General features: G+C 46.5%; 1 protein-coding gene across 1 annotated transcript in view; it reads right to left on the bottom strand.

Moving 5' to 3' along the window:
- Positions 1-12636, bottom strand: part of LOC132765869 (deleted in malignant brain tumors 1 protein-like) — a 91937-nt gene that overhangs the window by 44408 nt on the left and 34893 nt on the right. The window contains exons 9-11 of the mRNA XM_067463259.1: positions 10709-10995; positions 2992-3088; positions 1517-1594 (exon numbers count right to left, since the gene is read on the bottom strand). Coding sequence (XP_067319360.1) covers positions 1517-1594; positions 2992-3088; positions 10709-10995 — 462 coding nt within the window. The remainder of the gene's footprint in view (positions 1-1516; positions 1595-2991; positions 3089-10708; positions 10996-12636) is intronic.

The following is a 12636-nucleotide window of genomic DNA, read 5'->3' as shown; positions in this document are numbered from 1 at the left end:
ACTATCTCCTAGAGGGCTTTTCAATGGCTGCCCCTTGACTGTGGAATGACCTGCCTGAAGGGTCCCAGAAGCTGAATAAACTGTCAGAACGTAAAACACAATTAAACCTGTCTTTTCTGGCAAATCTACCAAGTCTTTTTTAAAATATGAATTTTAAAATTGCATTATATTAAATTTGATGTTTGTCTTATGATTTCAATAAATGTATCGTCATGGTCTTTTTTGTCTATATTGTGGCCTAATTCTTATAGTGAAGAGAGGTGAGTACCAAATAGCTGTTGTTGTTATGATGAATTAATTCCTTCATCTTCCAATCCAGGAGCAGCAGACAGGTTGGTTCCAACTTCTACATGGCATCTCTGCTAACAGTTCGTGATAGCTATCATACTATCCCTTAGTCATGTGTCATCCAAGGTAAACATATCTAGATGCCTACTTTTCTGTTGGAATTCAACCCCACACTGCCCAAGTCTTCAGTCCTCAATAAGGAACAGTTGGCTTTAGAAGAGGCTGAGGGAATCTCTCCCCCCCCCCCCCCCCACAACTCCTGAATGTCAGTTGGACATTCTATTTGCGCTCTCTCTCTCTCTTTCTGCTCTAATCCTGATTGGTGGTGTAAAACAAATATTTTCCAGGTTGCATGCCTTTGTTTAAGACCTCTGCCTTTTCTGCCTTTGCAAGCAGACCTCTCTCTGCTTTGTGTGTTTGAAGAGATGTAGTGTTTGGTGGTCTTCCTCTTGTTTAAGTCTCTGAAGAGTTGGAGTTCGAGAGAAGCTCAGACCCAATTCTTTTCTATCAAGATGTGTAGTTCTTATATTTTTAAATAAACCTTTTTGAAACTTTAAGGATTGAACTCTGCATCTTCAGTCCCCTCAGGGAGGTGGGGTGGAATATAAATAAAGTCTTATTCTTATTATCTTTGCCTCCTAACCTCAACATTCTTTTGAAGCCACAACACTTTCCCTTTTGGTTGATGTGAGCTGACTGCTCAGTGAACTGTTTATGTTTTTGAATGCTCTGTTATTTTGGGGACTTTTTCCTAACCATTTCAGGATCACTCCTCACAAAGATCGCATCCAAACTATCTTTTGCCTGACATCCAAATGTACAAGGTCCACCTGCTCCACTGCTTTTCCTTTCTTTTGCTCTTTCAGGTCATACCAAGCCCCTATACCTTATCTTACATACACACACACACACACACACACACACACACACACACCTCTTACATTCTTACAATCCAATTTCACCCTTCCTGTTTCTTTGTGGATACTTCACCCTGGCCCTCTCTCTTTTCACTATTTCTAAAAAAAATTCTGAGGCCAAATGGAGCCTAGAGAAGTCACATGGATGAAGGTCTTCTAGTTAGTTTGCAACTTTCCTGTGCAGTGCCTGAAAACAGGCCTCAATAAAGGGAAATTATAAAAGGAAAAGTTTGAAATCCACAGAACACTACGTTGCTACAGTAGTAAGTGTGTGTGAACTTTCCTGGTCACAGGGCCCCCCGACTCATTACCTGAGCAAATCACACCAGCAGCTTCTCCAGATCCACAGGGTCGCCGATCCCTTAAATCGCAGAGTATAATAGAATCCCCTTTCACAATGCAAGAATTATAGAGTAATTTGACGGGATTATATTTTCTTCCAAAGTGGGATCCTCTCGGGGTTGATAAGGCTCGTCCACAGTTTAATGTCCTACAAAAAAATTCAGTCGTCTCCAGATTCCAGTAATCATCACAAATGGCTTTCCACTGCTGCTCCCCGAACATTTCCAGTCTCCCAGAACATGGATTTGAGCCGTTGACCAATCTGATCTGACCTGAAATGATGGAAAGGAAAGCTTGTTATTTTCCAACTTCATTCACTCTCCGTAGGAGAAGGTTTTTCACACTGAGGCTGCCCCAAGCGTTTGAGTGGTCATTTAAAGAACATAGAGCCACCCCAAATATTCTTGTTCATTTACTTTGAGATATTAATGTAATGGAAAGCACCCCCCTCCCAATAGGAAGCGTTTAAAAGATAAAGCACAGCATAGAAGAATAGCTTACTCACGCACAGCAGGAGGAAACAATGTGACTGCAGAAATCCTGAGCTTAAAAACAATGAGCAGCAGAGCTTACCTTGAAGTGTGAAAAATGTTTATTGCAACATAAAAAAACTACATTTTATAGATAGGAAAAATGGGATCTAGACTGTCTAAATCTTAATAAAAAATTAAAGCAAAAGGAAATACTCAAAACTACATTCTGTATTCAGCTCTTACACACAAAGACTTAAGAGAGAACACACTGACTACGTAGTCTTGGTGGCTGAACACAAAAGGCATGCAACCTGAAACTCATCAGATGTGTGACCGCATCTCTGTGTACGAACCCACACGACCCCTTTGATCATCTGGAGAGGCCCTGCTCACGCTCCCACCTCCATTGCAGGCGCAATTGGTGGGGACGAGGGAGAGGGCTTTCTCGGTGGTGGCCCCTCGACTCTGGAACTCACTCCCCAAGGACATCAGGCATGCCCCAACCCTGGCAGTCTTTAGGAGGAGCCTGAAAACGTGGTTGTTCCAGTGTGCCTTCCCAGAATAAGGAAACTCCCAGCAATATGCCCTCGAAATCATAGAATCATAGAATCATAGAATCAAAGAGTTGGAAGAGACCTCATGGGCCATCCAGTCCAACCCCCTGCCAAGAAGCAGGAATATTGCATTCAAATCACCCCTGACAGATGGCCATCCAGCCTCTGCTTAAAAGCTTCCAAAGAAGGAGCCTCCACCACACTCCGGGGCAGAGAGTTCCACTGCTGAACGGCTCTCACAGTCAGGAAGTTCTTCCTAATGTTCAGATGGAATCTCGTCTCTTGTAGTTTGAAGCCATTGTTCCGCGTCCTAGTCTCCAAGGAAGCAGAAAACAAGCTTGCTCCCTCCTCCCTGTGGCTTCCTCTCACATATTTATACATGGCTATCATATCTCCTCTCAGCCTTCTCTTCTTCACCCCCTCGGCGGACTGTCACCTTGCCGTGGTGAGGGGGCTTGCGTGTTCCGATGAACCTGTAGGCACAGCAACTGGAGTCGTGCGCTCCCAGGAGTGGCTGCGGGGGAGGTCCCAGACCAAGAACAGTCCGAAGACCCAAAGACCTCAACGGCGGAGCAGGCGGAGGATAGCATGGCCCATGTTACAACGGCTGCGAAGGCGGAAGAAGGCTGCAACAGACTGAGAAGCCACGGTCATTGTGTTAAACTACATCACCAGTGGAACCTCACTCTGTGAAGACTGTGTGTTGATCAGTTGTGCACTGACCTCCACACATTAAAAAAACCCACGCACAGGCGTCTTCCAAAGAAAATAAAAACCAACCAACCAAAGTCCCATGGCGATTAGCGAGTGGCGACGGGGGCAGGACTGTGAAATCTGGAAGCCCCTAGTCACAGACTGGCACATGGGCGGTGGGTATGGACTCAGTCGTTCTACCTCAAGGACCGAGGCAGTTGAGTAGTTCGGCAGCTGTATCCGCGACTGAGCAGCCCTTTTGAGGATCCACTCTGCTCACCCCACATGGGGAGGGGGCTAGAAAAGGTGCCCTAAACATAGTCTGCCTCTCTCATCCCTGACTGGACTGCCGCGTCCAGTGGGGTCACCACCCTGCGGCCAAAAAAGAAAAATGAACTTTGGTACGTGGAACGTACGGACTCTGATGGACAACAGTGGCAGTGAACGCCCCAAACGCAGAACTGCCATCATTGCAAGGGAGCTGGGACGCTTCAACATCGACATAGCAGCCCTTCAGGAGACCCGGAGAGCAGGGGAGGGACAGCTGAAGGAAGAAAAAGGAGGCTACACCTTCTTCTGGAAGGGACTGCCTGAAGAAGACCAAAGAATGCACGGAGTCGGCTTTGCCATCAGAAATGATCTGGTGAAACATCTGTCCGAAGCACCCACTGGCATCAACGAACGTCTCTCAACCCTCCGAATCAATCTTGCCAAAAACCAACGGGCAACCATCATAAGTGCCTATGCACCAACACTAGATGCTGACGAAGACATCAAGGAGAAATTCTACTGTCAGCTGGACACCGTCCTATCGGGGATACCTAAGGAGGACAAAATCATCCTCCTGGGGGACTTCAATGCAAGAGTCGGGCGAGACTTCGACCTGTGGCCAGGAACCATAGGAAAAGACGGGGTTGGAAACAGCAACCCGAATGGCATCCTGCTTCTCACCAAATGTGCGGAACACAACCTTGTCATCACCAACACGCTCTTCCGCCAGAAAAACAAGTTCAAGACATCATGGAAGCACCCCCGGTCAAAGCATTGGCACCTCTTAGACTATGTAATCACACGTGCCAGAGACCGCCGTGACGTGCTCCTCACAAGAGCCATGACAGGTGCTGACGACTGCTGGACTGACCACAGGCTAATCCGATCCTCGATGGCCATCAAGATCGCTCCCAAGCGCAGAGTCCAAGGCAGAAAGACAAGGCGCAAAATGAACACCCAAGCCCTTCAGGAGCCCTCCAGACGAGCCCATCTCCAAACAGCACTCAAGAACCATCTACCCACAGAACACCCCGAAAATGTTGAGGAACATTGGAACAAACTGAAGACCTCCATCATCCAAGCCTGCGAAGAAACTATTGGATACCAAGCCAAGAAACATCAAGACTGGTTTGATGAAAACGACATCGAGATCCAACAGCTAATTGACAAGAAAAGGAAAGCCTTCCAAACATGGCAGAGAAACATCAACTGTGCTGCTAAGAAAAAGATCTACGCTAGTGCAAAAGCCGAGGTCCAAAGAAGGACAAGAGAACTCAAGAACATCTGGTGGACAAAGAAGGCTGAAGAAATACAACACCTGGCAGATACCCATAATGCTCAAGGATTTTTCAAAGCCACAAAGGTCATCTACGGACCAAGAAACCATGGCATACAGCCTCTACGCTCATCAGATGGAACCAAACTCCTGAAGGACCAAAACTCAATTGCACTACGTTGGAAAGAACACTACCAAAGCCTCCTGAACCGCAGCTCCAATGTGGCCGAAGAGGTCCTCTCACAAATCCCGCAACAACAAACCAGGGATGAGCTTGCAGCACTGCCTAGTTTGGAAGAAGTCAGCAATGCCATCAGCCAGCAGAAGAATAACAAAGCCAGCGGACCGGATGGGATCCCTGCTGAAATCTTCAAAGAGGGAGGACCTGAGCTGACACACCAACTCCACCAGCTCATAGAAAAAGTGTGGGTGACCGAGAAAATCCCAGCAGACTTCAAGGATGCCACCATCATCACCCTCTTCAAAAAAGGGGAAAGAACAGACTGCGGAAACTATCGAGGTATCTCCCTTCTAACCTCCGCTGGGAAAATCCTCGCAAGAATCCTTGCAAACCGCCTCCTGCCCCTCTCAGAAGACACCCTCCCAGAATCCCAGAACGGCTTCCGCCCCTCCAGAGGAACCGTGGACATGATCTTCACTGCACGACAGCTCCAAGAAAAATGCAGGGAACAAAACCAACCTCTGTACATGGCATTCATCGACCTTGCCAAGGCATTCGACACAGTGAATCGCAGCGCTCTCTGGACCATCCTCCACAAAATCGGATGCCCTAACAAATTTGTGAACATCCTGCGGCTCCTCCACGATGACATGATGGCAACAGTCTTGGACAGCAATGGCTCCCAAAGTGACCCATTTAAGGTGGAATCGGGTGTCAAACAGGGATGTGTTATTGCCCCAACTCTATTCTCCATCTTCATCGCAATGATACTTCACCTTGTTGATGGGAAGCTTCCCACCGGAGTGGAAATCATCTATCGGACAGATGGCAAGCTGTTTAACCTCAGCAGACTGAAAGCCAAAACCAAAGTTACAACAACATCTGTTATAGAACTCCAGTATGCTGATGACAATGTCGTCTGTGCGCATACAGAAGAAGATCTACAAGCCACTCTAAACACCTTCGCAGAAGCATACACGAAGCTTGGCCTGTCACTGAACATTGAGAAAACCAAAGTGCTCTTCCAGCAGTCACCAGCCAACTCCTCCCCAATGCCAGAGATACAGCTTAATGGTGTAACATTAGAAAATGTTGACCATTTCCGCTACCTTGGCAGCCACCTCTCCACCAAAGTCAACATCGATGCTGAAATACAACACCGCCTGAGCTCCGCAAGTGCAGCATTTTCCCGAATGAAGCAGAGAGTGTTTGAGGACCGGGACATCCGTAGGGAGACCAAGGTGCTTGTCTATAAAGCTATTGTCCTCCCAACCCTGCTATACGCCTGTGAGACGTGGACTGTCTACAGACGTCACATGCAACTCCTGGAACGATTCCACCAGCGCTGCCTCCGGAAAATCCTGCAAATCTCCTGGGAAGACAAGCGGACAAACGTCAGTGTGCTGGAAGAAGCAAAGACCACCAGCATTGAAGCGATGGTCCTCCAACATCAACTCCGCTGGGCTGGCCACGTTGTCCGGATGCCTGACCACCGTCTCCCAAAGCAGTTGCTCTATTCCGAACTTATCAACGGAAAACGGAATGTCGGTGGACAGGAAAAGAGATTTAAAGATGGGCTCAAAGCCAACCTTAAAAACTCTGGCATAGACACTGAGAACTGGGAAGCCCTGGCCCTTGAGCGCTCCAGCTGGAGGTCGGCTGTGACCAGCAGTGCTGCAGAATTCGAGGAGGCACGAGTGGAGGGTGAAAGAGAGAAACGTGCTAGGAGGAAGGCGCGTCAAGCCAACCCCGACCGGGACCGCCTTCCACCTGGAAACCAATGCCCTCACTGCGGAAGAAGGTGCAGAGCAAGAATAGGGCTCCACAGCCACTTACGGACCCACAAGAACATTGGAGGACCATCATACTCGGAAAACGAGGGATCGCCTAAGTAAGTAAAGTCTCTTCTTCAGGCTAAACATGCCCAGTTCCCTAAGCCGCTCCTCATAGGGCTTGTTCTCCAGACCCTTGATCATTTTAGTCGCCCTCCTCTGGACACATTCCAGCTTGTCAATATCTCTCTTGAATTGTGGTGCCCAGAATTGGACACAATATTCCAGATGTGGTCTAACCAAAGCAGAATAGAGGGGTAGCATTACTTCCTTAGATCTAGACACTATGCTCCTATTGATGCAGGCCAAAATCCCATTGGCTTTTTTTGCCGCCACATCACATTGTTGGCTCATGTTTAACTTGTTGTCCACGAGGACTCCAAGATCTTTTTCACACGTACTGCTCTCGAGCCAGGCGTCCCCCATTCTGTATCTTTGCATTTCATTTTTTCTGCCAAAGTGGAGTATCTTGCATTTGTCACTGTTGAACTTCATTTTGTTAGTTTTGGCCCATCTCTCTAATCTGTCAAGATCGTTTTGAATTCTGCTCCTGTCCTCTGGACTATTGGCTATCCCTCCCAATTTGGTGTCGTCTGCAAACTTGATGATCATGCCTTCTAGCCCTTCATCTAAGTCATTAATAAAGATGTTGAACAGGACCGGGCCCAGGACGGAACCCTGCGGCACTCCACTTGTCACTTCTTTCCAAGATGAAGAGGAAGCATTAGTGAGCACTCTCTGTGTTCGTCCACTTAACCAATTACAGATCCACCTCACCGTAGTTTTGCCTAGCCCACATTGGACTAGTTTCCTTGCCAGAAGGTCATGGGGGACCTTGTCGAAGGCCTTACTGAAATCCAGGTACGCTACATCCACGGCATTCCCTGCATCTACCCAGCTTGTAGCTCTATCGAAGAAAGAGATCAGATTAGTCTGGCATGACTTGTTTTTGATAAATCCATGTTGACTATTAGCGATGACTGCATTTGTTTCTAAGTGTTTGCAGACCGCTTCCTTAACAATCTTTTCCAAAATCTTGCCCGGTATCGACGTGAGGCTGACCGGACGGTAGTTGTTTGGGTCATCCTTTTTTCCCTTCTTGAAGATTGGGACCACATTGGCCCTCCTCCAATCTGCTGGAACTTCTCCCGTTCTCCAAGAACTCTCAAAGATGGTTGCCAATGGTTCCGAAATGACTTCCGCTAGTTCCTTCAATACTCTGGGGTGTAGTTGATCTGGCCCTGGGGACTTGAACTCATTAAGAGCGGCCAGGTATTCCTGGATGACTTCTTTCCCAATTTGGGGTTGGATGTCCTCCAATCCCTCATCCACTCCATCTTGCTGAGGTTGAAGACTCTCTTTTTGTGAGAAGACCGAGGCAAAGAAGGCATTAAGTAGTTCTGCCTTTTCCCTATCCCCTGTCAGCATTGCCCCATCTTCTCCGCGAAGAGGTCCTATCGCCTCCTTGTTTTTCCTTTTTCTACTGACATAAGAATAGAAGCCCTTTTTATTGTTTTTAATGTCCCTGGCAAGCCTGAGCTCATTTTGTGCTTTAGCCTTGCGGACCTTTTCCCTACAGGTGTTGGCTATTTGTTTGAATTCTTCTTTGGTGATTTCTCCCTTTTTCCACTTCTTGTGCATGTCTCTTTTGTGTCTTAGCACAGTTAGAAGTTCTTTGGACATCCATTCTGGCTTCTTTGCACTTGTCCTATTTTTTCTCTTTGTTGGCACGGTTTGCAATTGCGTCTTGAGTATTTCACTCTTGAGAAATTCCCATCCATCCGTAACTCCCTTGTCTTTTAGTATCTGTGTCCACGGAATGCTGCTCAGTGTTTCCTTCATTTTTTGGAAATCAGCTCTCCTAAAGTCCAAAATGCGGGTTTGACTTGTCTTAGTTTCGGCCTTCCTTTGTACCTCAAATTGCAGGAGCACATGGTCACTTGCCCCTAAGGATCCTACCACTTCGACCGCATCGATCAGGTCCTCCGCATTTGTTAGGATGAGATCAAGAGTAGCCAATCCCCTTGTTGCCTCTTCTACCTTCTGGACCATGAAATTGTCTGCAAGGCAAGCGAGGAATTTGTTGGACCTTGTACTCTTGGCCGAGTTTGTTTTCCAGCAAATATCGGGATAGTTGAAATCGCCCATGACTACTACATCTCTTTTCTGTGCCTGTTTGGTCAACTGTTGGCAGAAGACTTCATCAAGTTCTTCCTCCTGGCTTGGGGGTCTGTAGTAGACGCCTACAACAACATCTTTTTGAGTCCCAGTTCCCTTGATTCTTATCCAGATGATTTCAAGCTGGTTTCCCAGATTGCTGTCTTGAATTTCTTCTGCAGCATAAGAGTTTTTGACATATAAGGCTACTCCGCCTCCTCTCCCCTTTGTTCGGTTTCTGTGAAAGAGGTTATACCCCTCGATATCTACATTCCAGCGATAGGAGTCATCCCACCAGGTTTCAGTGATCCCTATGATGTCATATTTGTGGTGTTGTGCTAAAAGTTGGAGTTCATCTTGTTTATTTCCCATGCTCTGTGCATTAGTGTAAAGACATGTGAGCCCCTGGGATCTTCCCTTGAGCTGTTTAGTTGGGATTATTGTGCGTTTGGTACTTGGTCCTTGTTGTGTTTGTGCAGCCCTCCGTTTAGCCTTCTGGCGATTCCCAGACATTATGGGTAAAGTAGTGTTCGCAAGGCTGTTGTCCCCCTCCCCCGGTGGACCTAGTTTAAAGTGCGTCTAATGAGGTTTGTGAGTCTGTGAGCAAAAAGGTGTTTTCCTACTTGTGTGAGATGCACCCCATCCCTTGCCAGTAGGCCATCCTCCTGGAAAAGCAGGCCATGGTCGAGGAAGCCAAAGCGTTCCTCCTGACACCATTTTCTAAGCCAGTCATTGACCTGTACTATTTTTCTGGCTCTTGTGGGTCCGTGTCTTACAACAGGGAGGAGGGATGAAAAGACCACCTGTACACTGCACTTTACTATTGGTCTAGGAATGTCTGCACGCCCCATCCCTCTCTGAAAACTCTATCCCAGTTCATATTTCATCTGTTCATGCTCAGCACTATTCTTAAATTTTAATTATTACATTTGGCCCAGTCATTGGTTTTAAACGTCGTTGTGTTACTGCTTGGTTTTGTTTGTTTATTTTTGTTATGAGTTTTATTTTATTGTTTGTATTAATTGTTGTTATTGCTTTATCATTGATGTATTGTGGGCTCGGCCTCATTTAAGCCGCACCGAGTCCCTTGGGAGATGGTAGCGGGGTATAACTAAAGTTTATTATTATTTATTATTGCGTCATCAATGAGGAGGGAATAGAGTGTGAGAAGACAGATAGAGACAACAGGTATTCATCAGGGAGGATAATGGGGGAGGTCTTCCCTAGCCCAATCCTGATTGCTGCTTGAGTTCATGTGTGCAGATGTGCATGTTTGCATCAACTCAAGACTATAAAACCCATGATCCAAAGACAATCAAACATGGCATTTTTATTGCACGCTATCTTGCCTTGTCTTGATTGTAAGGATCAACCCTTAGTTAAACTATTGAATTTCAATCTCTTCGGTTTCTAGTCTCTGAATTGGGAAATAAAAAGGACTAGAGATATTAAGGCATACAGATTGTCTGATTTGTTGATCTTAATAAATTTCATTCATTCATTCAGGGGTAAACCGCCCTGAGTCGCCCTCGGGCTGAGAAGGGCAGTATAAAATTAAGAAAGTAAATAAATAAATAATAAATGCTGTGCATCAACAATTTCTTTTCCTTGTGAGTAAGCGTTAAACTTACTAACTATAAAGCCTGATGCTCAGAATTTTGCTTTGGTTCTACCTGTTCTAGCTACCTGCTATTCTAGAGACTCACCTGAGCACTTTACACTCACATCCTGGTTGTGGTTGCAGCTGTGCTTTCCCCAAGGGCTTTTGGGACAGGCAGCCAGAGATGTTTCTCCTCCCGTACAGTTCACATTCTCCAGCCAAATCAGACCAGACCCTTGGCCATAGCGAACTCCCCCAAGTGCTGTTGAGGCATCTCCACAATTCAGTTCCCGGCACACAACTTGAGCATCACGGGCATCCCAGCCACTGTCGCACACAGTCCCCCACTGCTGGTTGTGTAACACCTCAAGATTCCCGGAGCAGCGATCGGGGCCATTTACTAGGCGGAGCTCTGATGGGACAAATGAGTTAATTGTGCAATAAGTTGTAAAATTGATTTTGAATTATCTCATCATAATCTTTTCACGGTTATGTTATTGAACACAACTACCCCCACTCCCAATAAAAAAGGTTATTTTGGTCATGTCAGGAGCGACTTGAGAAACTGCAAGTTGCTTCTGGTGTGAGAGAATTGGCTGTCTTCAATTGCCTAGGGGACACCTGGATGTTTTGATGTTTTATCATCCTTGTGGGAGGCTTCTCTCATGTCCCCGCATGAGGAGCTGGAGCTCATAGCGGGAGCTCATCCGTGCTCTCCCCAGATTTGAACCTGGAACCTGTTGTATTCAGTCCTGTTGGCACAAGGGTTTAACCCAGTGAGCCCCCGGAGGCTCCACCTAATAAAAAGTTATTTATAGTTAGGAATTTATAGTTTTCCAAGGGCAACAAGCCAGAATGCAATAAATTGGTGTTCTCTCTTTTGTATGTAGCCCCATCATCCCCATACCCTTCTCTCTCCCCATCTATCTTCTTTACCATAAACTATATTTTATTCCACTTTTCATAGAATCATAGAATCATAGAATCATAGAGTTGGAAGAGACCTCATGGGCCATCCAGTCCAACCCCATTCTGCCAAGAAGCAGGAATATTGCATTCAAATCACCCCTGACAAATGGCCATCCAGCCTCTGCTTAAAAGCTTCCAAAGAAGGAGCCTCCACCACACTCCGGGGCAGAGAGTTCCACTGCTGAACGGCTCTCACAGTGAGGAAGTTCTTCCTAATGTTCAGATGGAATCTCCTCTCTTGTAGTTTGAAGCCATTGTTCCGCGTCCTAGTCTCCAAGGAAGCAGAAAACAAGCTTGCTCCCTCCTCCCTGTGGCTTCCTCTCACATATTTATACATGGCTATCATATCTCCTCTCAGCCTTCTCTTCTTCAGGCTAAACATGCCCAGTTCCCTAAGCCGCTCCTCATAGGGCTTGTTCTCCAGACCCTCCTCTGGACACTTTCCAGCTTGTCAACATCTCTCTTGAATTGTGGTGCCCAGAATTGGACACAATATTCCAGATGTGGTCTAACCAAAGCAGAATAGAGGGGCAGCATTACTTCCTTAGATCTAGACACTATGCTTCTATTGATGCAGGCCAAAATCCCATTGGCTTTTTTTGCCGCCACATCACATTGTTGGCTCATGTTTAACTTGTTGTCCACGAGGACTCCAAGATCTTTTTCACACGTACTGCTCTCGAGCCAGGCGTCCCCCATTCTGTATCTTTGCATTTCATTTTTTCTGCCAAAGTGGAGTATCTTGCATTTGTCACTGTTGAACTTCATTCTGTTAGTTTTGGCCCATCTCTCTAATCTGTCAAGATCGTTTTGAATTCTGCTCCTGTCCTCTGGACTATTGGCTATCCCTCCCAATTTGGTGTCGTCTGCAAACTTGATGATCATGCCTTCTAGCCCTTCATCTAAGTCATTAATAAAGATGTTGAACAGGACCGGGCCCAGGACGGAACCCTGAGGCACTCCACTTGTCACTTCTTTCCAAGATGAAGAGGAAGCATTAGTGAGCACTCTCTGTGTTCGTCCACTTAACCAATTACAGATCCACCTCACCGTAGTTTTGCCTAGCCCACATTGGACTAGATTC

The sequence above is a fragment of the Anolis sagrei genome, chromosome 2 (assembly GCF_037176765.1).
Source record: "Anolis sagrei isolate rAnoSag1 chromosome 2, rAnoSag1.mat, whole genome shotgun sequence".
Taxonomy (NCBI): Eukaryota; Metazoa; Chordata; class Lepidosauria; order Squamata; family Dactyloidae; genus Anolis; species Anolis sagrei.
This window is presented reverse-complemented; position numbering and strand designations above follow the sequence as displayed.